At 33.8% G+C, this 27,978-nt stretch overlaps 1 protein-coding gene across 2 annotated transcripts in view; it reads right to left on the bottom strand.

Moving 5' to 3' along the window:
- Window positions 1–27,978, bottom strand: part of FMN1 (formin 1) — a 477,206-nt gene that overhangs the window by 136,460 nt on the left and 312,768 nt on the right. For both annotated transcript variants that reach the window (XM_031952031.1, XM_031952033.1), the window contains 3 exons: window positions 19,389–19,476; window positions 6,358–6,419; window positions 2,486–2,574 (listed from right to left, as the gene is read on the bottom strand). In XM_031952031.1, the coding sequence (XP_031807891.1) occupies window positions 2,486–2,574; window positions 6,358–6,419; window positions 19,389–19,476 (239 nt within the window). The remainder of the gene's footprint in view (window positions 1–2,485; window positions 2,575–6,357; window positions 6,420–19,388; window positions 19,477–27,978) is intronic.

Below are 27,978 nucleotides of genomic sequence, written 5' to 3'. Positions count from 1 at the left end.
TGCTTAGTCTGAACAGTCTCTCCTTCTCCTCTCCTCCAATGCACACCCACCCCGCCAGGAACCACAGAAGTGCCTAGTTTGTTGTCAGTGATGGTCATCGACATTCTGAGGAATCATATTCATTACTCATTAGACTAGAACCTAACCTTCCAAGACTTCAACATGACAGCTGTAGGGGCAATCGTTGTTAGGCTAAGAGTTATTATTATCCCCATATTCTATGATCCCACATCCTGGCATCTGGGATAATTCAACAGGGTTGAAAAAGAAAATGAAAGGCTTCTGATGGTAGAAATATTAGAAATGGAAGCGTAGAGCCAGAGAAAAGATAACCAAAAGCATCTTTCCTCTAGTTACCTATTTGCTATTTGCTCATTCCTTAAAATATAAATCATAGCTAAAAACCCAGGGCAAAGATACTTCCTCACAGCTGTGAACTATGAAGTTTGAAAAGTATTTTACAAATATTCTCTTATTTGAGTCTCACAATAATCCAAGGATTAGATGCTATTATTATCTTACAAATGAGGTAACCGAGGCATGCTAAGGTTAAATTACTTGCCTAGGATTATAAAAATAGTACTTAACTAAGGGCACATTTGAAATCAAGTCTTTTTGACTCAGGGTCCCCTCCCCCCCAAGCATTCCTGACTATGGGCAGCAAGATCATTTCCAAATGTCTCAGTAGGCAATTGCCCATATGATGTGATTTGAGAAGCACAGAAAAGCTCACCCTACCTAAACATTTCTCCCCTGATATCTCAAAATTTTCATGGCTTAAAATTAAAATTAGCTATTTTTGAGTCAGTCATTAATATTTTTGTGAGACTTAGCTAAAAAGAGCTTGGTCTGAGAAGAAATTCAACACATAATAGGAAAGGATGGATGAATTGGGAGCTTAGGAAGACAATGAGGAAGGCATGTCTAGACCATAGGGCACTATGAATGAGGGCAGACTAAGTGTGGATGACCGTGTTAGCACCCTGGATACTTTAAAATCAGCTGGAGTCAGGATCAGTAAAAGTCCTTGATTTTTATTCTTTATCAAAGGAAGAGGAGAGCTAGCTGACACAGCAATGTCCTCTTTCTTCTACTCAGAGCCACCTTGAACATCCTACTCCACCCTCTAAATCCTGCCTCAATCTCTCTCTATGCCAACAGATGGAAATCTGCACAGAGTAGTGGGCAGGGCCGTTCTTTCTCCAAGCATATGCTAATAGAGTATTGTCCAATTGGTAATTACCCTTAAGTGCTAGGACCTCAGGGCATCAACTCAGTTTCAACCCATTACACAAAGAAAGATATGGCACCATAGTACAAAGCTCTAATACTGAAGACCCAGAAAATCTTCAAACAGGAAAAGAAAGGAGACAATAGAAGGACAAGAGAAAGAGTTGGAAATGACTTCATCTACCCCTCAGTTTTCTGAGGACTATTACCATCCAGATTCCCAGACCAAAGCCTTCAGGAGCACCTACACATACAAAGGCATCTCAGGGTTTTAGTTCAAGTCTGTAAATCTCACCATCACTCAGAGGTATCTAGGATAGATCCAGTTACCTTACAGATCTTCATCAGAGTATGTAAGGGATATTGGAAGGAAGTATCTCCAAGTTCAGTATCATATATTGGAAGGCTTCAATTGAGAGTGCAATGGATACTTCTGTTCCATCTGTTACCCTGGGATTCTTCCTGATGCTAACTATGATCAAGAGACCAGAGCTGCATAATTTTCTCTACTGTCTCACTGGTTCTTGGGGGAATCCATCCAAATCAATAGTAACTTGAAGGATCTACTTTGAGTCACCTCCACATCTCTAATCTTCCTACATTTACTACCTGCACGAATGAGAGGTGGAAGGCAGACTGATTGATGCTGAACCACAGTTGCAGAAGAAGAAAAATATATAACTATAAACAGGAAAATACAGAGAAAAGTTTGAAAGGTTTGTGTAAGGGAGAAAAAACAAATACAACAAGAGAGTCAGCTAGAAGAATCTGGGAGAAAAATGTGATCTGGATTTATTTATTGGAAGAAACATTTAGGAAAACAATAACCATAATTAATTTTGGAATTTTGATGGTGCTTCTATCCTAGAGAAGGCAAGTAGTCAGAGCTATGTTATCTTCCTTGTTACTCTTAGCTGGAATGTTTAGTCTACGAGGAATTAGTGAGTTACTAAAATTAAGGGGGGAAAGGGAAAGGGAGGGGAGTGAAATAGTATGCAGCAGCTTAAATTTTGATGCTGAATTTCCTGGCATCTGAGATTATTTCTGTGCCTGTACTGTGCAATAACTGGAATGACTACATTGTGATCTAACAGATTATAGGAATTTGGTTTTATTTTTTAAAACTGAGGGACCGGAAGGGGGGGATGGAGAGGTAGGTTGTAGCAGTATGAAGAAGGGCAACAATTTCACTTTAGCCCCAACCTTAATAATTTCCCATTCCCGTGCAGGGGGAAAAACATTCACACTTCCTTACTGCTCAGGTTTGTCCAGTAGTTTAAGTTCCTCTTCTTTGGAGGTTTCATAATGTTTCCTTATTTTTATCAGCTCATCCTTCTGGGCTCTCTGTGAGGAAATAACAAAATGGAAGACATGAGAGGCTATCTTGTAGAATCATAGAATCTCAGGATTTGGTCTGACCTATACAAATGATTGGAATCTATATGGTTATTCAATTTGGTGCAGAAGACCACCTTTATTTGTAGATTTCCTTCCCTGAATTGAAAGAAATGAAAGCAGCTGATTTTAAGTCAAAGTATCAAAGAGGAAAAAGTTCAGAAGCTAACCAGCCAATGGCACTTAGTTGTTTAGACAGGGATCCCAAATACTTATACCCCCATTTTAGAAATGGCTCTGAGGTACACATCAGTTTTTTCCCTTAAAATACATACTATCATGCAGAACACATTATAGGTATATGGTTCCTGTTTTCTTTAAAGATTCTCTTTTGGTACACAATACTTCAAAGCATGGCAAAATGGAAAAGAATGACAGATCAGGAGTGCGGATGTATCAGTTGAAGTCCTGATTCTAAGCATTTATTTACTGTATGGCTTGGGAAAGCCCCGATCTCTCTGAACATTAACTCACTCATCTATACAAAGTGGGTAGTAATAAAGTACTATTAATGTTTCATAGAATTTGTAAACTTTAAGATGTATATAAATGTAAATTGTTATGTTTTCAGTCTTAAAAATGTTTCTTTCCTTTATGACCCAGAAGTTATATATTTCCTGAAAATCTTTAGCGTTTCACCAGCTTTTTGTCAAGAATATTTCTAATCATTATGTTTATTATCAAGTGCTTGTTTAAAAAAAAATAAAACCAAGCAAACAATTACATATAATCATTCTCTTTCTTTTGAACAACGATAGCATTAGCAAAATTTACACTTAATTATGGATTGTTACATTTGGAATATATATATACATGTAATTTCTTTAGCATTGGTGAGAATTCCCATCAAGACAGATCACAACTCAGCTATGATTTAGTACCTAAGTCTTAGGAAATTGCCCAAGGAAGCTAAATTAAATGATTTGTATAGGATCCCATTGCTAGTAAGTTCCAGAGGTGAGATTTGAAACTGGCCGTAAGCCAACTCCTAGAATATTAAAATACAATAATTATTTGTAGAAATCAATGGGATAATTTTCTGAGCCCAAGAAAATCACCACATAATTGACAGATTCTCAAGTCACTTTTTAAGGACTCAGCATCCATCTGACTCTCATTTGCTGACCTGTCTCAGTTGCTTTTATATTCCCCCTAATGCTGAAGGATCTACTCACAAGAACATGATTGTGATTGTTCTGATTTTCTTGGGAATCCTTCTCATCTGACTAAAATAAGTCATTTTCCACTTGGATACCAAATAATCTCAATCTATGAGTCTTTATGAGTCTTTTCATTTCCCAAAGTACTTTCACATCCATCCTCTCATTTTGCCCTTATTAGCACCTCTGGGATTAAATTGTATTGTTGCTGAATCAGTTCTGTTCAATTCCCAGTGATCTCACTTGAGATTTTCTTGGCAAAGACGCTGGAGTGGTTTGTCATTTTTATCTCCAGCTCATTTTAAAAATAAGGAAACGGAGGTAAACAGGGTTAAGTGATTTGCCCAGGGTCACACAGCTAGGAACTATCTGAAGCTAGATTTGAATTCAGGTCTTCCTGACTCCAGGCATGCCACTCTAAGCCCATGGGATTAAGTAACAAAATAGTATTATTAGTCCCCAATGATATTCATGCACATGGAGATCAAGGGATTTATCCAAGAGAATACAAACGGTTAGAGAAAGAGCAAGTATTACAGGTACACTGAATCTCCTGACAGTTTCTTGCTTTTTCCATCAGACTAGAGTGTCTATGAAAGGTAACTCCAACCTTGAATCTCACCCTTCATTCCTCAGCTTTGCAATGTAGATGTGGTCTGCTAGTCCGAGTACCACAACAGAGATTTAAGTGACTTCAGACTTCAGACTTCAGCTACTCTCCCAAAAGTGATTCTAGTGGAGTGTGATAATTTAAAAATTCTGTCGTCAGCATGTATTAATAAAAGAATGGTCATGTGGCTGTCTCTCTTATACCAAAGACAATCTTAGTGGTAGGCTCTACTTTGAAAAGTAGGTATTCTGTTGGTGACCAAAGAAGAACTAGAGATCATTATTGATCACAAAATAGAAAATTTTGATTATATCAAGTTAAAAAGCTTTTCTACAAACAAAACTAATACAGACAAGATTAGAAGGGAAGCAATAAATTGGGAAAACATTTTTAATAGTTAAAGTTTCTGACAAAGGTCTCATTTCCAAAATATATAGAGAATTGACTTATAAGACTTATAAGACTTATAATTGACTTATAAGACTAATATAGACTTATAAGACTTATATAGAGAATTGATTTATAAGAAATCAAGCAATTCTTCAATTGATAAATGGTCAAAGGATATGAATAGACAATTTTCAGATGATGAAACTGAAACTATTTCTACTCATATGAAAGGGTATTCTAAATCACTATTGATCAAAGAAATGCAAATTAAGACAACTCTGAGAAACCACTACATACCTGTCAGATTGGCTAAGAATTCGGGAAAAGATAATGACAAATGTTGAAAGGGATGCGGGAAAACTGGGACACTGATGCATTGTTGGTAGAGTTGTGAACGGTTCCAACCATTCTGGAGGAATTTGGAACTATGCTCAAAAAGTTATCAAACTGTCCAGCAGTGTTACTACTAGGCTTATATCCCAAAGAGATATTTAAGAAGGGAAAGGGATCCACATGTGCAAAAATGTTTGTGGCAGCCCTTTGTGGCTAGAAACTGGAAATTGAATGGATGTCCATCAATTGGAGAATGGCTGGGTAAATTGTGGTATATGAATATTATGGAATATTATTGTTCTATAAGAAATGACCAGCAGGATGAATACAGAGAGGCCTGGAGAGACTTACATGAACTGATGCTAAGTGAAATGACCAGAACCAGGAGATCATTATACACTTCAACAACAATACTATATAAGGAAATATTCTGATGGAAGTGGTTATCTTCAGTAATGAGAAGATCCAATTCAGTTCCAAATAATCAGTGATGAACAGAACCAACTACACTCAGAAAGAACACTGGGAAATTAATGTAGACTGGTTACATTTTTGTTTTTCTTCCCAGATTATTTTTACCTTCAGAATCCAATTTTTCTTGTGCAACAAGAGAAATGTATAAATATGTACACATATATTGTATTTAAGATAGACTTTTAACATGTTTACCATGTATGAGACTGCCTGCCACCTAGGGGAGGGGTAGAGGGAAGAAAGGGAAAAGATGGAACAGAAGTGTTTGCAAGAATCAGTGTTGAAAAATTACCCATGCATATGTTCTGTCAATAAAAAGCTATAATTAAAAAAATCCTATCTAATAAAAAAAAATAAAAAAAAAAGAAAGGTAGGTATTCTGGAGGGCTACCAATCAATTCTGACAGGTTAACACAATGGGAGGTGGCTTTTATTAAAATGAGGATCTTGGGGTATGTAACTTGGGTCACCCAAATCTTAATTAAAGAGACATCAATTTCTATATCACCTGAACGATATAGGGGGAGAAACAACTTTTTTTTTTAACTTACATAGAACATGCAATACAGAACATATTAGAATAAGGTGCCTTGGGGCCCTCAGTGTCATTGTCACACAGCTACTTTGTTAGAGGCAGGGTTTGAACCCAATGTCTATCTAACTCCAAGGCTTGCTCCATTACCCACTATGCTCCACTTGCCTTCTTGCTTTTAGTAAAGATAAATAAGGACAGACATATCAATTCATCAGGTCTTTGATACTTACATTTTCATAAAGGGCCTCCAATGTTTCCAAATCTACCACGGAATCATCCACATTGAAAATTGCTGAGGAAGAGAGAAAGACAAAATGAGAGACAGAGAGAATAAAGTATTTCATTAGACCTCCCCCCACCCCCCCAAACTAACATTTATTTCATTCCAGTTTCCAGGCAATATAATATCGCACATTCTCACACAAGCTATGCCTTTCACTATGTTACTGTTCTCTTTCCCTTATCCCCAGGGGGCCAAAATGAAAGGAGCCAAAATGGTTTCTATCACTGGCCTGCGCCCTTGCCCTGCCTCATTTAATTCCACAAACTCCATGTCCCACTGCTGTTTAATTTAGGCTCTGCAGGAGAAGTGTTTATGCTTTAGAACTAAACCAGGGTGCAGGTTTGAGGCATGTTTTTTAATCTTTCTTCCTTGCCAGTAATTGAAGAGATTTAGTACCTAGTGTCACAGACCTGACTAAAGGATTCTTTCCCTTTCTGGGGAGAAACAAAGAAAATTTTGCAAATTAAATTTATCCAGGCATGTGATTTCAAGCACCTTGCCACTGCCAACCCAACATCTTGTTTAGGTTATAAAGAGAATGAAGAAAAAAATAGTGTTGATGGCAAATGAAGATTATGGCCACCTCCCAAATCCCAGTCAACCTCTCTGTCCCCCAATCTTATTACAATCTGAATTGCTGCACTGTAACCTAAACAAGCCATTTAGTGCTACCTGATACTCTGTCCATTTCAGCTGTGTTCGATTTCTTCCTTTCTATGTGGGGACTCAAACCCTGAGATTTAAAAGTCCTCATGGATTTGGCTATCCAAATTTGAAATAGGCAAGACTCACATCTTTAAATAATTATTCAAAAGTAATAAGCCTTCTTCTCCACCCCACCCCCCACACTCTGTTCCTTGATTTTACATTGTGAAATTAACCAGCAGGCTAGTAAATTTTCTCCATGGCAGGCTAATTAATTTTATTAAAAGGACCAGTGACATTTAGAATACTTTAAAATTTTGCCTGTCAATTTTTAATCTATCCACTGGTATGACAATGTGATTCCTGGAGAAGGCAGAGGAAAAAGTACAAACATGGTGAAGACCATGAAGGTAAAATTCAAGTTTACTTCAATTCATGTGGTTGCTTTTTCAACTTGGGACCATATGAATCATTTTACCAAATATAACAGAACTAAGATGTACTAAGATCTAACTCATCATTAGATACTAAGCAAAGACCTTTAAGGTCCTTGATTCATCACTCACTGTAACACCTCTAGTGGATCTGTGGCTGAAGGGATGTGGATGGGGAAAGAACAGGTTAATACTTTAGTAACAAAGCAAGGTATCTAAGTTTGAGAGAAACCCAAAAAGCTATATATTTTCACATAGACCAATCTGAAACCACTAAATGAAAATGCAGTCATCACTTGAAGGAAGGAGGAAAGAATTTACTCTCTCAGCAGGACTGTTATTTTATGTGTGTCAATAATATGAACTCACTAATTTATCAGATGGAACATGCTTTAAAACCTCCGGCAACTGTTTAAATGAAATGGCCAGATACCCTTTCAGCCTTATGCAAATCCCATTACCTTCTTACAAAAACAACCAATGAATTATGGAGAAGAAATACTAAAAATGATCACAGCATTTTTCTCACATCTAAACTAAAACTTTGAAAAATCCTGACATTGCATCTGAATAGCAACATTAAAAAATTATCATGTAAATTTAATCAGAGAACACAGAATTATACTGTCAATAAGCATCCTTTTTTTCTCATTTAGAGATTCAATAAATGAATGTCAGCTGATTATCCTCAGAATTCTAGATAGGAGGAAAAATACATGAGCCAAAAAGAAACTTTGTTAATGATTGTTAATTTCTCACTTTTCTCCTTTACTTCTTAGAAGAGGTGTCAACAAGAGAAAACTTCAATCACTTTGATTCCTAGTAGTGATACAAATGCAGCATTCTAGAATTTAAATGTATTGTAGAGAGAAAATGGGCAGGCAACAGAAAATACCTCATTATAGTCTTTCTTTACTTTCTTTACTATGATTATAGTGATTTCTTTCCAATTGGTATTCCAATTGCACTTATTTGTGCATTTGACACTGATCATTAATTCTTATTATTTTTTAGTCCACAGATCTAAAGATTAAGTGGTCATCTAATATACAACCTTTTTTGTTCTTAGGAAGAAAAAGTATTATTACCATTTACACCCTCACTTTGAGGACGGACCAAGACCAAAACAAATTGAAATGATTTAAACAATTTAAGCTGATTAGCTAGCAAATACTTTAGGTTTAGTTGAAAGATTAGGATAAATTTAAAAAACAGGTCTTCTGCTTGTTAGTTTGGATTTTTGTTTCACTATACTATAATGGTTTAAGCATCTTGAGGGCAGGGACCATTTCTTAGACTTCTTGATATACCCTACACCTACTCCCAAGGCCTAGCAGGTAATAAGCACTTAATAAATATTTGTTGTGCAAAAGCATAGCCTATAAAACTTGAAGTATGTTATATTAACTCCAAAAACCAACAAGGAAGTCATCACATCACGGGAAAAAAAAAAATCATTCTTTGATACGACTTTATGTTGTGAGGTCTGACAAAATCTCATTTTCACCCTATTTTGAACTTATTCCTTTCATCTTGCTATTTCAGCAGAATGAACAAATACCAAAACTCCAAAAAAAAAAAAAAATTATAATAGTGTAGGCAGTCTTAAGGCCCTCATACAGTACTCCAGGTTTTGATCTCCTCTCCATATCTCATTATACCAACACTCCTACAGATGGTGTCTGAAAGGTGAAGTGTCAAATCCACAAAGCGAAGATCAATCATTACTGGTGGTTTTTACTTTTATCTTGCTCACTCCTGAGCTGTCCCCCTCACACTGTCAGTTCAGTTAGAATACTTCACCTACACCTCACAATATGTCGAAAGGAAGTAGACACACGCTGTGAGAAGCTGGTAATTTTATTGGGTTCCTTTACCTTTAAAAATCTGTTACTTGGACGAGTCTGGTTTCTGAGTTCCTTTTTTGCAGGGAAATTGAGGCAAACATTTTTATGTGGTCCTCTGGTGCCTGCTCTCTACTACAACAATTTATATACACAAGGATCATTAGCGTAGTGTTTCGCCCATTAAGATATAATAACCGTCAGCTTGGACAAAAAGCAGATCTGCACCGTGCATTCAAACTAACAGGCACACATAAAACTATGTGCCAGTTCCAGGCACAGGCAGTGGTCTTTGCACAAAGGTAAGCTTCCCTCTCAGACTTAAAGATTGCTTTTCACAGATTTAAAGGTAAGTATAGTAAAAGGAAGAGCTCTCCTTGTCCTGTGGTCCATTTTCTCACCCACAACAATTTCTAATCCCAAAATAAACTAAGTCCAAAAGACAAAGGATCAAGATACTGATGAGAGACACCAAGAGGTGAAAACAAAATTAGTAGTCAAATAAGATGAATTCTGCTATACTTCAGTTAGAATCTCTGTACTTTTATACATGCAAGATAACTCTTATATACTCCATAATCTTATGTCATATGATTCTACATCTCTCCTCTTTACTATCTAGTGCAACTGGTTAATAAATATTTGACAAGAAGTCAATAAATATTTGACAGTTGGTTGAATATATTCTCAGCAAAGGCAAGATTAATGAGACAATCTAAGCCTTCTAATGAGAAAAGCTTTGCTAACTTTAACACCCTAATAATTCATAAACCTTGCCAGGGCCACTGATGGGATTAGTTTCAAAGATGTTTCATTATGAATCCCTATTTTCTGCTCATACTTGGCCTTTAGAATAAGTTAATTTGGGAAAGATACAGAACAGTCTAAAGATCTAAAGTCAGAGGATCTAGTTCAAATCCTTCCTCTGGTAATTACTATCTGTATTTCATCTTTTGCACTTTTGCCTTCTCAACTATTAAATGAGGAAGTCAGATTAGCTGGCCTCTATGTTCTAGCATTACATTCCAATGTTTCTATTTTTTAAATAACTACTATCATAATATAAACTAACAGTTACAATGATTTAAGGTTTGCAAAGAAAATTCATGTAATGTTCAGAAGAACTTTGTGATGTGGGTGCTTTTATTATAAACATTTTACAGATGAAGAAACAAAGGCACAAAGATGTTAGGTATTTGTTCAGTGGTACACAGCTAGTGAGTGTCAAAGGCCAGATTCAAATCCATTGCTACTTAGGGACACCAAGCTATTATACCCTTCAGCTTTGCCTGGAAGAAATACGATTTCTCTCTCTTCAGGGGGATTAATTCATATATGAGATTCTCAAATGTGCATCTCCTACTTTTACCTTTCTACCCTATTATATAAGTATAATTAGACCTTTTTATCCCCCAAAAATGAAAAAAAAGTGGGACACGATTTTATACCCAAGGAAAGATAGATGTATTATTTTATCAGATGTTTTTGTTGCTTTTATAGCAATACTGGCTTTAAATATAATATTGGGGTCTCTTGTAGCATTTTAAGGATAAGACTTTTGATTACCAGTAATTTTTAGCACAAAAGAGAAACTTTTTAAACCTTGAGTTTCATTTATGATCCTTTTTTGAATTCTAGCTAGAAAAATTCTAGCTAGTGGGAAAATGGCCAAATAGATTGTGGCACATAAATATAATGGAATACTACTATGCTATAGGAAATAGTGAATGTGATAGATACAGAGAAAAAAAAATTTTTTTTGAACTGAAGCAAAATAAAGTACATTGAGTACATATTCTTATAAAATATGTCAAATTAATAAACTGTTAGAGAAGTTGTGAACTGATTCAAGCATTCTGAAGAGCAATTTGAAACTATGCCCAAAGGGATATCAAAGTGTACATACCCTTTGATGCTGAAGTATTTCTACTCGGTCTGTATCCCAAAGAGATCATAAAAGAGGGAAAATTGATCTACATGTGTTAAAATGTTACAATTTTTTTTTGTAATGGCAAGGAACTGGAAAGTAAATGGATGCCTATCAGTTAGACAATGACTGAATAAGTTATGGTATATGAATGCACTGGAATATTGTTTTATAATAATTTATTGTTTTATAATAAATGACCAGCAGAATGATTTCAGAAAGGACTGCAGAGATGTATATGAACTGAAGCTAAATGAGAGAACATTGTAAACAGCAGCAATAAGAATATGTAATGATCAACTCTGATGGACTTGGTTCTTTTCAACAATGAAATGATTCAGATCAATTCCAATAGACTTGTGATAGAGAGAGCTACCTGAATCCAGAAAGGCCTGTGGGGACTGAATATGGATTACAACATAGTATTTTCACCTTTTTTGTTTGCTTGTTTTTTAAATATATACCATGGCTACAATGTAAATAGAAAGAACAATGACACACCAACAAAACAAAAGTAAATATAACAAAATTATAAAGATCAAATGAAAACTTGTTTAACCAAACCCTTCATGGAGGTGGGAGGTCCACAAATGTTATATATTATATATGTATTTTGAGATTTTTTTCAATGCATCCATTAGTTGTGCTAATTTTTAAAAAATTTTCTCAAAACTATTATTTGTTATGTGGAATGGCTCTCTGGAAGAGGGAAGGTGAGAGAAGAAATGCATAAAATATTATGATAATGTAAGAAACAAAATATCAGTAAAATTTGTTTTAAAAAAGTCTAACCTTTTCACTCAGAAGAATAAATTCAAAAGAAGTAGATGGCAGAAGTGAATGCAAGGGATAATGTTGTAAAAAATTACCCATATATTTGTACTGTCAATAAAAAATTATAATAATAATAAAAAGTGGATGGATGTTTTTGTACCCAGGTACATTTAGATGGCTGTAGGAAGACTTATTTCCAATATTGCTTCAGGAACTTGCTACCTGTTTGACCCTAGCAATTCATTTAACTTGAGTTTTTCTAATCTATAAAATGGAGATAATAATAACACCAGCCTAAAGAGTTGTAGTGAGGACTAAATAAAATAATGTATGCTAAGCACTTTGAAAACTTTAAAGCGTTAGAAAAAGTCAGCAATTATTATTTGTAATAGAATTTGTAGAGGTTTTCTAGGGACTATGCTAGGATCTAAGAATACACATATCAAGGATGAAACAATTCCTATTCACAAGGAGCTTAGATTCTACAATGGGAGATATTGTATTAATATTTTAATTTATTGATTTATAATTATATGCATTATATGCATTATTGAAAAAGAATGTATGTTTGTTTTTTCAGCTGTATATCATAAAACATAAGATTACTAATAATGAGGCCTCTAGGATCTTAAATATATATAACTTGATTTTAAAATGAACTAATAGTGCAAAGCCTATTTTCCTTCAAATGATGACAATATTTTGAGGTTATATTTAAAGTTCAAAGTAACAATAAAAATCCTAGAGAAAAAAAGATACATGATCAGAGATCCTATGAAAAAACTTTCAATGACAAAAGAAAACAAAAATTCAAGTCAGTGAATCTGACTTTCAGTGACTCTGAAAGACTAAAAAGTCTATATGACTCCAATAGATTTTATCTTATTGGAAAATATGTCAAATCTATAGACACTCCAAGAAGAACAGTAAAGCAACAAGTATGGTGGGGATGGTCAGGATGTAAGTGGTATCCTACAGTCACACAAAATAGCCTAGACTTAAAAACTTAGATAACTTATCCTCAATCATGCAAAATCCCCAATCATTTGGAAATAAAAATATGGTATTCCGAAAAATAGTGAACTAAAAGTTTTGAAATACCATGTATATCACAGGATCGTTGGACATCTAGGGTCTAGTTAGTAAGATCCCCTAGGGTCAAATGAGATTCTTTGGGATTTTCTCTAAAATAACCTGGATGATATACAATGCATTTTTGAACTACAAAGGAAATTAATGATGATTATCAAGTAGCACTGATATTTCAACAAATTTCTGGAGATAATTAAAGCTAAAACATTGGACTGGGAATCTAAGGATTTAAGGATTAGAAATTAATCCTACAAATGACTGCTTCTTTTTGACTTGCTCCTCTTTTTCATTCCTAGAGGTAGGATTTTAAAGAAGGGAACAATGGGACAGAGAAAATCATCATTATTATGGCACCTATACTCCCCAAAAATAAGACTGAGAAGCTACTTCTGAATGTATTTTTTAAAAATATGATTTTAGGTTAAACATAAGAAATATCATTTTCAAAAGCATGAGAAACTCATATAAATGCCATAAGGTTTGTACCACCCAATTGGTTGCAATGGGTTAAATATACACATGAAAGTCTAAGATCTAGAACAAAGATAAGAGACAGAGGCACAAAGTCATATCTTTTTTTTTTTTTTTTTCTGGCAAGGCAACTAGCGTTAAGTTACTTTTCCAGGGTCACAGTTGGGAAGTATCTGAAGCTGGATTTGAACTCTGGTCCTCCTGACTCCAGAGTGGTCTCATCTTTAAAAAAACTTATTCTTAATTGATATCTGTGTTGCTTCACTTCTTAGCTGCCAGGGCAATTCCTTATAAATTTAAAGCAGGTGTCAATCTATATAATTAAAGGGAATTTCCTCAGTGGGCATTCCCTATACAATAAAATCACAGATCTGGTCATTCATTCCCACCAAAAAAAACAAAAGCAAATCTGTTCGTTTTCATTTATTTTCCAAATATATCCCTTCCTTAAAGAACATTCTCTTCTAACAAAGATATGAACACCATATTTTCATTCTAACAACCAATCAACACATCAATTGTAAAGTGTACACACACACACACTAATCCAGACCCATGATCCACCATCTTTGTAAGTAAGACTACTAATTTGATTTTCTCTCTCCTTTTTCTAATCAGATTTACCAAAGGTTTATCAATTTTATTGCTTTTTTCATAAAACCAATTATGAAGTTATTAGTTCAATAGTTTTTTTACTTTCAATATTATTAATTTCTCCTTTTAATTTTAGAATTTCAAGTTTAGTAATTGATTGGGGGTTTTAATTTGGTCTTTTTCTAGCTTTTTAAGTTGCAGGCCCAATTCACTGATCTCTTTCTCCATTTTATTCAAGTAAGCCTCTAAGGATATAAAATTTCCCCTTATTACCACTTTGGCTGCATCCCACAAATTTTGGTATGATGTCTCATTGTTGTCATTATCTTGAGTGAAATTATTGTGTTTATAATTTGCTGTTTCACCCAATCATCCTTTAAGATGAGATTATTTAGTTTCCAATTACTTTTTGGTCTATTTACCCCTAACTTTTTGTTGAATGTAATTTTTATTGCATCGTGATCTGAAAAGAAAACCATTTCCAATTTTTGTCATGTTTGCCATTTTTCTTGGTATGATGTAAATTTTTCTAATTATATGAGTATTATTAAGAACAAAATGAAAAAACTTTAAAGTAGTAAGCAAAAACCTTTTTAAATATCTAAATTCTTCTGATAATGCTGTATGGCTGATAGTTATACAATGCCACATTCTTTGAAAAACCAAAACTGCAAATAATTCAAAAAATAATGAAGAAAAATATGGTGAGTATCGATGGGCTCTGGCAATAACATGCATAGAAAATGCCATAAAATATGTCATCCATAAGATACAAGCTGGGAAAAGAAGTGGACCAGTTGGGGTATACCACTTAGATAGGTTAAATACCATATTAATATTCAAGTGATATTAAGAGATCTGGATGATGGCCTCCAGCATGTTCAGTAGACCCCTATAACAGATTTTGTAAGAGGACAGAGACGTGGCTTGAATAGGCATGGATAGGTTGTATTCTACCCCAGAGTAAGGGAGGACCCACATCAATAAGATAATGTAAATACCAATATATTTTAAGTATGAAAAAGTTCTGGCATGAAAGTTTCTAAATAAGAAAGAGGCTTAAAATGTTAAGTGGCAAATATTTTAAAATACACATAATTATTTACCTAAATATTTTGCAATTTTTATTTTGCTAAAAGTAATTAATAGAATGAATTCTCCAAAAATATGTTTCTTAAAATGTGAGGTATAACCTCTACAATTTTCATTGGCAGTCTTTAAAAAGGCCAAAGAATAGAACTGCAGCATCCTTCTGTACTAGCTTATTACAAAACCTTTCCTGTTGTTTAAATCTTCTTTGGGATAATTATTGATCTTACTTTAAATAATAAGAATCAATGGGGATAGGCTTGACTTGTTAGAAAGTCATGATGTCAAGGCATGGCCACTGGATTTGCAACCCCAAATCCTATCAATCCTAGTACTGATACCTATGACTTGTGTGATCATGGGGAGTGACTTTCCCTTTATGGACTACAATTTTCAAACTTGGAACCTGAGTTGGTTAGACTAAATGATTTCTAAATTTTCTTCTTGTAAATTTTATGGTCCTAAATAATAGGTTAGGTCATATGTTTTAAAAGTAATAAATAGAAGAACATATTCTGAGAGACATTGCAGTTCTTGCTCTTATCTTTAACTCACTTTACCCATTTTCTGGGTTACTGTCTGAAAGTTATTTCATTTTCCTCAATTTCTAAAATTTCTTTTAATAACTTAATAATCACCCATTTTACTTTCACACAAGCTCTATGTACCAAGTGTCCAGGAGTTCCACACACTGGATTTTTTACAGGCCAGGCTAGCAACAGGAATCCTTTCGGTAAAAGGAAAATACCACCCCCCCCCAAAAAAAAAAAAAAAAAAGAAAATACAAATTTGTCTGTTGCTCTCTGGGACTCTTGCAGATGCACGTGCAAAAGCAAATTCCAAATGACGTTGACGGTCCTAAGTGACCTTCAGATGCCTGCGTCACTCAACCATCTCAAAAAGATGATGTTCTGATTATATTGCCACATCTAACTGGAATGCATAACTAAGGGAAGCTGGGGATTTTTCAGAACAGGCAGACAATCTTTTTGGAAATAACTTAGGTGTTAGAGGCAGGGGGATGGACTAAATGATCACCTCACTTCTCTTTCAGTGCTAGGAATTTATGCTTTTATGATTTTCATCAACAGGAAAGCACTGACCACACATTTTTCCTTCATGTAAGCAGGTTCCTGGCAGACGAGTGATCTTAAAGGGGGAGGAAGGGTAGAAATGACTTAAACTTGCTATTTCTGATGATAAATATTCTACCAGACACTATTCAAACAGAAGCAGAGTGTCATAAAAGTCCTGGACTATTGAATATAGTTATATTGTCAGACTTGCTATTACCTATGGATCATGCTGGCATGTTTTTATTACCAACAAGTTTGTTGAAGATTTGTCTTTACTTATAAACATGACAGTGATCAGATGCTACTTTGGGAGAAATCTGGCCAAAGTATCCCCATATCTGAAACTCAGCATACTTAGACTTTTCTAAAATTATGAAGAAACTTATGTTTTCATGATGGTTCCTTCACTCCATATGGGACTCTCTCACAGCTTTTAGTGAGAGGCTGATTCAGAGGTCTGATAGATCAATTTCTTAGGTTCATAGAAGTTGATCCTGCATGTGAGTCAGTTATCTAAGTCAGGGATTCTTAGGGATTTTCATAGGTTTACAAAGGAAGCTAATTACATGAAAATACAGTTCTCAAAGTATTTAAAAAAACATAACAAATTCATGAACTCTGGAGCTGAGAACCACTGATATAAGGAAATTATACCCTAGAAAAGTTGAAATACTTGCCCAGGTTCTTACAGGTATTAAATGGCAGGGCTGTTTTGGTTTTTGATTTTCAAATTCAGTGTTCATTCCATTCCATTCCATTTCTTTCTCACTGTCTCCCCCCAGGGCTGCAGTATCCTCCATGAGTAACGTAAGATTGGCTAGAATCACAGTTCTAGCAAGGTGTTGAAGTTCAGAGAGAGACCCAAAAAAGTTGGGGTTGCAAGGTGTCCCAAGAGAATTTGCAGGCTTGAAACCATCTCCAAGTCAAGGGACAAAGTTTATTCTAATTGTAAGTTCCAAAAGTATTTTGCAAATTACCAGAAGCAGAACATAAATTTATAGGAAAAAGATAGAGATATCAGGTGCTTCATATAACTGATATACTAATTTTATGGCTTAGAGGTAGAGTTGAGGAGTGATCTGGTATGCACCCTATTATTATCTCAGAAACTTTGTTATTACTAACCACAGATTGTTATCTGACAGCCAGCATTGTTTGTGGAACTAGACACTGCCAAGGCCTGGGGCCTCAAGACTCCTGTCATATTTTCTCTAGAAGCTATATCCCATTACTACCATGATGGATCACAAAGATAATTAAGGAGCTGCTCATGTATTCTGGGTCATTTATACAGATTCCTACTCACTAAAAGGATTATATTTCAGGACGTTCTTTGAAGTCCTTTTTTAAAAATTCTTTTATATCAAAATTTTGCTGAATTTACCCATTTTCTGTCCCACCTACTGCTAAATAATTCTATCATTCTCTTGAACCACTGCCTCACTTTTTTTTTTAAATTTTTTTTCTCATTTTTTTCCCTTGCTACAAAATGTTGGTGATACTTTCATCCTCCCTCTCTCTCTCTCTCTTTCTTCATCCCTTTCTTTCTACCTTCTTGATCCATCTTCTGCAATTCCAAGTCTAAATATTTTTTCCTTGTTTAGCTCTCACCTGGACCTAAAATAATGTTTAGTTTTGCTTCCCTTTCTCATCTTTATTTTTAATTTATTAAAATATTTTTCCTTAGTATCTATCTAGGCCTCCAATTACTTCCCTATGTTGATTACACCAAACGCAAATGCCTCAATCTTTTCCTAAATATAACCACAGCATTTATTTGTGCCCCTAAGCCTTGCTATTTGCCCTACAATTACTGTCTTTTTTAAAAAAAATCTTCTATTTGCCTAGACTTTTTTTACATACTGGTGCCCCTAAATAGACTGTGAGTTACTCGAGAGCAGGGACTGTCCGGTTTTTCTATAGCTCTCTGCACAGTGCTCACACATAGTAGCACTTGAGAAATAACTTTATTCATTCTTTTAATTCATTACCTCTCTCCTCTTCTTCCAGCTCTCCTTACTCATCTTAGACTGGTCTTAGTTTCTCCTTTTTATAGATAATTTTGGTCATTATCCCCTTCTTTTTTTTAATTTTTCTTTTTTTTTAATCCTCAAAGTTTCTACCTTTTGGGAGTTTTTGAAAATGTTAGCCTTTTGAAGGACTCCACTTGATCCTCCTTGAGACAATGATTAAACAGATTTTAAAAAAAAAGAAAGAAAGAAAAGGAATGGGTATTAAAGAAGCCATGATCCAAGAGACTTGGGCTATATATGATTCTGAAAACAAATCAGCTCAATATATGCCACATAGCACTGAACTAATAACTAAGACTGGGATTCACCATTTTATAAAATGTTTTTCAAATCAGAATTATCGATAAAACTTTATAGCAATACTTCTAGAAGAAATTTCTATGGAAACCTAAACTAAAAAAAAAAAAAAAAAAAAAAAACTTCTAAAAAAACCTTTCCATCTAATTCATGTCAATTTATGTTGTTGGGGTTTGCTCTTATTTTTCTCATTCCAATGGTGGGATCTAGAATGTAGGCCAGTTAATTTAATTGCACTGTGGCTGTTACCTGGTATTTTTGTTTGTTTTTGTTGTTGCTGTTGTTTGTTTTTTAAGCTCAGAATGGGGGTATTTTTTCATTTTGTATATAGTCAAAATTTTAGAACACATGGACATCTTTTTGGCTTTGGAACAGCATGCTTTCCTGCACTAGGTAATATTATCTTTTATGAAAAATAATTAATTTGACATTTATTTATAGAATGAGAAAAAAAACTAAAACTCATTCTGTTTTTTTAGTAATATATAGTCTTTATTTTTATTTATTTTTTTTTGCTGAGGCAATTGGGGTTAAGTGACTTGCCCAGGATCACACAGCTAGGAAGTGTTAAGTGTCTGAGACCAGATTTGAATTCGGATCCTTCCTGACTTCAGGGTTGTTGCCCAATCCACTGCGCCACCTAGCCGCCCCTAATAGTCTTTATTTTAAAACATAATCAACGGAACAATAGAGAAGACTTACCCTGTTGGATATCTTTCATTTCTAAATGCAAGCTAGATATCAAAATTCCCACAGTCTGAGATCTTTTTCCATCCAGCAGCTTGATGATCTAGAGTTAAAAAAAAAAAAAATCAAACAAGATATATTAGTATAAAAGATAGTATCATGTTTCAGTAATCATATTAAATGTGGAAGAACAAAAAGTCTCAATGATACTAATGATACTTCTAACTTACTGAATTTCTTTTAATCTCTTCAGAGACTTTAGCCTGGTCACAGATCAATAAAACTTTTATGTATCATTAACTGATAATACCCAAATTATGCTCTTCTTAAACACAGCAAACCAAAAAATTTTCCAGATTAGTGTTATCTAAATGACTTATCATATGAGCCAAGGAAAGATGTAATATAGCATAGGACAGAATGTTGGACTTGGGTAGGAAGACTTGGGCCTGAATCCTGTCTCTGGTGTTTACTATGTTTTTGAGTTATATAGTTAATGTCTCTGAGCCTCAATTTCCTCATGTAAAATGAGAGGGTTGGATCTGAGGACCTCTAAGATCTCTTCAAGTTCTTAATCTATGTTGCTTCTCTTTCTGTGTTATCTTCCTTTATTATTATTAGATTATAAATTATTTGAGGACAAGGAATATGTTTCTTTTCTGTATTTGTATTCCTCAGAGTTTAGCATGGTACCTGACACATAGTAACTCTTGATGAATGTTTTATTACTGACTATGGATCTCATGATTCCATGTAAAATTAGATCAAGTGTGAGAGTAAACCTTAACAGATGCCCAAGTTCAAGTTCTTCCTTCTTCAAAATGATGAAATCAAGCTTATAATATGATTAATGTCTAGTTCAAGGCTGCACAGATAATAAGTCAGATGTGAATCTAGGTCTCCAAATATAGCACTCTTTCCACTAAATTATGCTACCTCTCTCATGACTTCACCAGTAAGTAGGTATTGACTATAGCAATTCCATATTTGTTTTTTTTTTGCAGATAGTGTCATAATAATTCTCTTTGGCCAAAAGTAGTTCCAAGTGTTGGCTAAAATTCTGATGGTATACCTCTTTGTAATTAACTAGGATAGCTCTTGATTGACATAGAGAAGTGCACATGTGTACACGTGCATGCACATGTGTGCACACACACACACAGCTGCCATTTGGTTCATACTTAAAATCTTTCCACCTTGGTAGAATCTGACAGTTTTCACTCCAGGGGGAAAAGTTTTGAAAATCCATAGTTACTGGAGATTTTGGAGTAGGAGCTCTGCAGAAAGTCAACAATGATGGAAAAGTGGAGAGAAAATACAATATACTACGTCATGGACATAATAAGAAAGAACAATCAGTACATAGAAATGATTATTGAAATTTTGAAATAATGATGAAATTTATTTTTGGAATGGTCCCGCCTAACTTTTGGGGAGCAGAGATATTAGATGCTGATAGTCCTTCATGACAATTACTGAACCATTGCAGAGTGTTCAAAATCTATTTCTATGAGAAGATGAGGGAATGAATCCTGATTTCTTCTGGTTACATGTCTCTCTCTAATTAGCTAGGATAGGTCTTAGATGTGCCAATCATTTATACTGAATTTTTACTAAAAATTCGTAAAGTACACAACCTCAACTGAGTTCCTGATATTACTCTACAATGTTTTGATTCGATTATTACTAAGTCTTTATCTCATTACAGGTTTCCCCTTTTCTCACATTCGATGACCTGTATCCTACTTTACTAAGATCTGGTTGAAGTCATTTGGCATGTTTCTTCATCCTTGCTTAAGAATTCATTAAATTCACAGTGTTATTTATTCTCTTTTCCTTTCCTCCAGTCAGAGAAGAGATATCCCTACTACTGAATAATCTCTAATTATTTTCCTGTTTGTAAACTGCAAAAATAATACTGAAACTTAGTGATTCTGGAACCTTCAGAAAGTTATTTAAACTCTCTCAACTTCATTTGTTCATATGTATTATTTGCACAACCTACCTTAAAGCATAACAACTTGTAAACCTCTGCATATAAACAGTTAATGTGATATATTGTCCCTGTCTCATTCCCTTCTAGATTCATATACTTATATCATTGAATAGTGAACAATAGTTTGGCTAGATGACATCATAAAAGACAAACAATGGTGTCTATAAAAGTATTCTTCAATATATAAATATTTGCTATTGAGAATAGCAGGATAAAATAATAAAGAGAATAAAGGATAAAATTGCTATACTTTTTTCAATCATAGCTGTATTTAAGGTTTTACATACAGCTACCAAGTGAAGTGTTAGTATCTTAAGTATTTGATTTCCCTACTGTCCAACTTCTCCCCAAGTGACTGAAGGCACAGTACGATAAATCCTATGTTGTTTAGTCAAGAGGAACAAACCCATTTGTTTAACTATTTTCCCCAAAGAGTGTATTTCATCAGATAAAATTTCAGAAGGCACATAAAGGATGAAAGGAAGAGTGCTTAGCTGGCCTATTCATCCTGAAGACAGGTTAAAAATTAAAGAAATATGTTACACAAATTAGAACAGAATAAGGTTAAAACACCTTTAAAATGCTTTTTTTTTTTTTTTAAAGAAAACTAGGAGTCCAGATTCAAATTTAAATTGCCAATTAGAAATGAAGGCACAAATAAGGAATTTTCTGTAACTACCATAAAGAGGTCAAAAGAAAATGCACATCATCTCTAGAGTAAGCTTTGAATGAAAATTCAGGAAAAAGAACCTTTGAAAACTCATTGGCTTCATCTTTCATATTCAGAACAGAAAATTACAGGGAGAATTGGCAGTAAATAGCATAATATAAATAACAATAACTCACTTCTTTAGTTTTTAATAACAATAACTAACCTTAATATAGAACTTTAATGCTTGTATAAGTTTTTAGATCTATTATATCATGCTTGTTAGTTAGACAGTAAAAAGATTAATATCTCTATTTTATAGATAAGGAAAGTGAGTTTTGCAGAGATTCAAAGACTTGCCTAATATCCCAATAGCTAATTAAGTGTCTGAAGCCAGAGTTGAACCCTTACTTCCCTGATTCCAAGTTCAGTGTCCTGTTCATTTTACCACTTTTGTCTTTCAGTGTACTTGGTATTCTCCTTATAACGACTCTCTGAATAAGGTAGTAAAAGCATTATCTTCCATAATAAAAATTAGCAACTTTCTTTTTAAATTATTTTTTTAAATAGGTAACTTTCAACCCTCTCTTTACAAAAAGCTTAGAGAAACTCGGAGGATGACTAAACATTTATACCTTTCCCCACTTTTAGTGGGTTATGGAAGAAAGAACAATAACTTTCACCCTTCAAACCATCCTGTAACTTGGAATCATAAGTGCGTGTTTTTTAAATTTGTTTACCCAGATTGCTAAGCTCAACTTCAAGCCTTTGCCAAAGTTGAAATTTATAATCCTATGATCTTTGTCCTTACTAAAACTATCAATTGCTATGCAATGCAATTGTTCCTCCTGAAAAAGTAATGGGAAACACTGGAACAAGGGAACTCATTCTTTTCTTTGAAAGAGGTAATATAATGTGGTAGAAAGGATTCCAAATCTTGATTCTAAGATTTAAAAATTAAGTAATTTAATCTTACTGAAGCTCAATTTCTTCATCTGTAAAATGGGGATAATAATGCTAGTACTAACTAGAATTCTGTGAAAAAGTTCTTTATCCCCTCCACCCTGCAATTTGAGTCATTGTTTTTTTTTTCCCCATGTTTGTTTCTTTAACTGACTAATCCTTTAAATCACTCTATACTTTAATTTCCTTATCTGTAATTCAGTGATGATAGTTATTTTTTTTCAACCTCACATTACCTTATGGGAATATGCAAAGAATAAACTAGATGATATATTCAATAATAATATTATTAGCTAGAATTTGTAGAGCACTTGAAAGTTTGAAAAACACTATATACGTATACGTATGTATTTGTGTATATGTGTATAATCTCATGAGATTCTCACAATAAGTAATTCTATTAGTATGTCCATTTTAAAAATGAAGAAATTAGATCTGAGAGAGAATAAATAACTTACTTAGGATCACAGGCTAATAAATATTTAAGGCTGAATTTAAACTCAGTTCTTTTTGACTCTAAATCCAGCGCTCTTGTTACTTCCATGTCAATTCTTCCTAGTTTTTTAGAAAAAAGTGATTTTTATCATTGTACAAGATAATCAATGGCAAACAATTATGCTAGTCCATTTCTTGTTTGGCATCTTTAGTCACTATAATTTTACTATATATAATTCTACTAATGAGGTAGGCTTATTGCCATCATCAAGGCAGTTGTAAGAGAAAATAAACTGATTTAGGATATGTTTAGGTTTCTCTAGGAAAATATTGGTTACTTCCTTACAACATGAGAATGAAAAACAAATAACAAGGAAAATGCATGAGTGAATGGGAATTGAAAAGGATGGAGGAAATATATATTTTAAAACATATACTTTAATCAAATCCAGATATACAAAGTAGTTAAAAGGACATATGCCAAGGAAAAAAAGCATTTTAGACTAATAAGCAGACCAGATTAATAGAAGCAGATTAATAGCCAACAGACTAGTAAAGATTTATCTGGTTAGTGCCTTTAGGATATGTCCAGAGTTTTCTGGAATTTTGGTAGATAATCTGTATGAGTCTCTCTGGTCCTCTGCTGGCATGGAAAGTGACAACAAAGAACAATAATCTCAGGAAAAGGAATTTTGGACCAAGGAGATGGAAGAAAGATTCTCACAATGAGGTTACTATCATATTTAACATATACTGGTCTACATGCCATCTAGGGGAGGGGATGGGGGGAAGAAGGGGAAAAGTTTGAACAGAAGGTTTTGCAAGGGTCAATGCTGAAAAATTACCCATGCCTATGTCTTGTAAATGAAAAGCTATAATAAAAAAATAAAATAAAGTAATAATAATAATAAACAAATCAAAAAACCCAATGAGGTTACTATGTGTATGAAGGAATTCCCTAAGGAAAATAGTAAAAGTTCTTTTGATTAATGTAAAAAAAAAAAAAAAAACTGCAGAAATCATTTTTAAGAGTTAGATAAATATCAAGGGGCACTTTGCAGTCTTGGTAAAGATGGCTAATCATTATGCTATTGGAACATCTATCAGAATGCAAAGCTATATTCTTATAGCACAGTACTATTCCTTAGCATTTAAGTACTATAATTTGTTTAAGTACTTCCCAACCTTGAGTATCCACTTTACTTCTTATTGAAAGGACCATAATGATAGGAATAAGACCTTTCTGTTTTATTACTGACAATCCTGGGGTATGTGTCTCACAATGGAATCCCTGGGTAAAAAGATAAGAACTTTAAGATAAGAAAAAAAAATTTTAAGCATCATTCCTATTTGTTTTCTAAAATATTTACACCATCTGACAACTCCATCAGCATTATATTGGTGTGTCTTTCTTTGCTACAACTCATTAAACATCAGCAATTTTATTCTTTTGTCATCATTGCCAATTTGTGGAGTTGGGATGCAATCTCAATTGATATACATTTTCCTTATTAGTGATTTAGAACTGAAGGGCTGAAACTCTTGAGTTGATGCACTGAGGTTGGACAACAGAGCACTTAAGGCTAACTACCGATTGGACAATATTCTATTCTCATATGCTTGGAAAATGGCCCTTCCCATTATTCTGTGCTGGCTCAATAACTGGTGTATACAGAGAATTGTAGGAGGGACTAGGGAATGGAGTAAGACTAGTCAGAGTCATTTTGGGTGGGAAACGAAGAGGAGAGGTGGTGGAGATTCTGCGTCCATCCAATTCACTTCCACCCCTAAAGACCAAGAATAAAGACCAAGGACTTTTGCTTATCCTGACTCCGGCTGATTCTAAGGTATCCAGGGTGCTAACCTGGTCTTCACATTATATCATTGCTAATAGTTTATAAATCCTTTGAAAATTGCTTATCCTTTGACCATATTATTTGGAGAATGATTTTGGTCTAATTTTTTGTTAGTTTCAAATGTAGCTTGAATATCAGACTTTTGAGATATTTGCTGCAAAGATTTTTCTCCCAATTGACTATTTTTTAAAAATTCTAGTTGTATATGCCCAAAGGGCTATCTAATTGTGCATACCCTTTTATCCAACAGTGTCTCTAATGGATCTATATTCCAAAGAGATCATAAAACAGTGAAAAGGACCCACATGTGCAAAAATGTTTTTAGCAGCCCTTTTTGTAGTGATAAGGAACTGGAAATTGAGTGGATACTCATCAGTCAAGGAATGTTATGATAGATAAATGTAATAGAATATTGTTGTTCTATAAGAAATGATGAGCAGGCTGGAAAAATTTAGATAAACTGATGCTGAATGAAGTAATTAGAACCAAGAGAATACTGCACATGGTAACAAGAAGATTATGTGATGATCCAGCTGTGGTGGACTTGGCTTTTTTCAACAATGTGGTGATTCAAGGCAATTCCAAAAGACTTGGGATGGAAATTGCCATCCACATCCAGAAAGAGAACTATGCAGACTGAACATAGATCAAAATACAGTATTTTCATCTCTTTTTTTGTTGTTTGCTTGTTTTTTTTTTTTTTCTCTTGTGGTTTTTTTCTACTTTGATCTGATTTTTCTTGTACAACATGATAAATATGGAAATATATTTAAAAGAATTGCACATATTTAACCCATAGCAGAGGAGGGGAGGCGAGTCAGGAAGAAAAATTTGGAGCACAAAGTTTTACAAAAATGAATGTTGAAAACTAGTTTTACACGTGTTTGGAAAAATAAAATACTACTGAAAGAACGTTTTAATTGTATTGATTTTGCTGATGCAAAAGTGTTTTGATTTTATATACAATCAAAATTATCCATTTTTTTGAGTGTGATCATTTTTGTCCTTTGTTTGACAAAGAATTGTCTACCTAATTCTCTACCAACGTGTGAAAAGTACCTAATTTGGTAATTTAAAACTTGGTACTTTAAAATTTTCCTTTAAAACTTTTTTAAAGTATAATTTTGGATATACAGGTCACTTATACCTTTTGATTTTAATGCCATATATATTGTAAAATGATGGTATAAATCTAATTTTTCCCAAATTCTTTTCCAATTATCCCAGCAACTTTAATCAAGTATAAAACTATATAGTTCTATCCAAATTCCTTTGCTTGAGACCACTTATATTTTGAGAAATGCAATATATACAACTCTGAAATAGTATCTTACACTAGAAAACTAAAAAAAAATTATATAAAATAGAAATAGTTAATGTTGGATTGAATTTGGAAAGACAGCATAGAACACTCGATTAGTAGAGCTTAATTGATCTAACTAAAGCAAATTGGAATGATATTAAAAATTGATCTAAGTGACCCAGAAATTCTGTGATTAGGCATATTTCTTGGGAAAGTCAATAGAAAAAACAGAAAGGTCTCATATATATCAAAATATTCATAGCAATACTTTTTAGAGTAGTAAAGAACTGAAAGCAATGTAGGTACTTATTGATTAAAGAATGGCTAAACAAAATGTGGTACACAGACATAATTGGATAATACTAAGAAATGATGAAAATAAGGAATTCAGGGTAATAGAAGAAGACATACAAATTGATGCAGAGTAAGCAGAATCAGGAAAATATTATACACAATTACTACAGCAACATAAACTGAAAGGATAATAAAAGGAAACCGAATGGTGTAGAATTAACATGACTTGGCTCAGCTCCAGAGAACAAATGGGGAAAACGGACCTCCATTCCTTCATGAAGAGTAAGGGTCCTGGAATGTTACATGTAGTTAAATCTGGACAATGTATTGCTTGGTTTTCAAGTATTTTTTTTCCTTTTAAATGTTTTGTTACAAAGGAATCATCACGAAGGAGGACTGAAGTAAAGGCTGATTGGGGGAAAGAGGATGTTGGGAGAAAGAATTATATTCAGGAATAAATGTAACCAAAAAAAGGGCATCAATTTTATATTTTTTAATGTATTTGCTTATTTAACAAGGATCCTAGTCTAACATATCAGGAGAATTCCTTAAACAAAGTACACCTGTATTTCCACTAGGCATTTAACAAATTCAGATTTAGAAAAGATTTCAATATATAAACTGGAAGACCACAGAGTCAGGCCAACTTCTGTAAAACTGATTGAAAAAACCAAACCCCAAAAGTAATGATTAAATAGGTTCAGGTCAATATGGAGATGGTTGGGTTTATTTGTTTGTTTGTTTAATTAAATAGTGTCATATGGTTCTGTCTTTGACCCTGTTTTTACAAATACCTTTACCCATTTCTTGTTTTAAGGCCAGGGTGTAGCACCAATCTTAAGATATTGAAATAATAATTCATCAGACAACATATTAAGATATTCAATTAAAATTTTTCATATATTTAATTTTTCCAGCATGAATAGTTAATGTTTATCTTTTTTGATTAATCATAGTTTTCATTGAAGAGGCTAAGAGGATGATGTTAAGCAGGACTACATCTGGGAAAACTAAGCACTATGCTTTTAATCATCCCAAATTGCTCCTCAATTCATCTTTAAAAAACAAAAACATACATACATGGTCTAAGAAATTTTTCTAATTTTACT

This window comes from Sarcophilus harrisii, chromosome 2 (genome assembly GCF_902635505.1).
Source record: "Sarcophilus harrisii chromosome 2, mSarHar1.11, whole genome shotgun sequence".
NCBI classification, from domain to species: Eukaryota; Metazoa; Chordata; class Mammalia; order Dasyuromorphia; family Dasyuridae; genus Sarcophilus; species Sarcophilus harrisii.
Note: the sequence above shows the minus strand (reverse complement) of the source record. Positions and strands in the feature narration are given on the sequence as shown.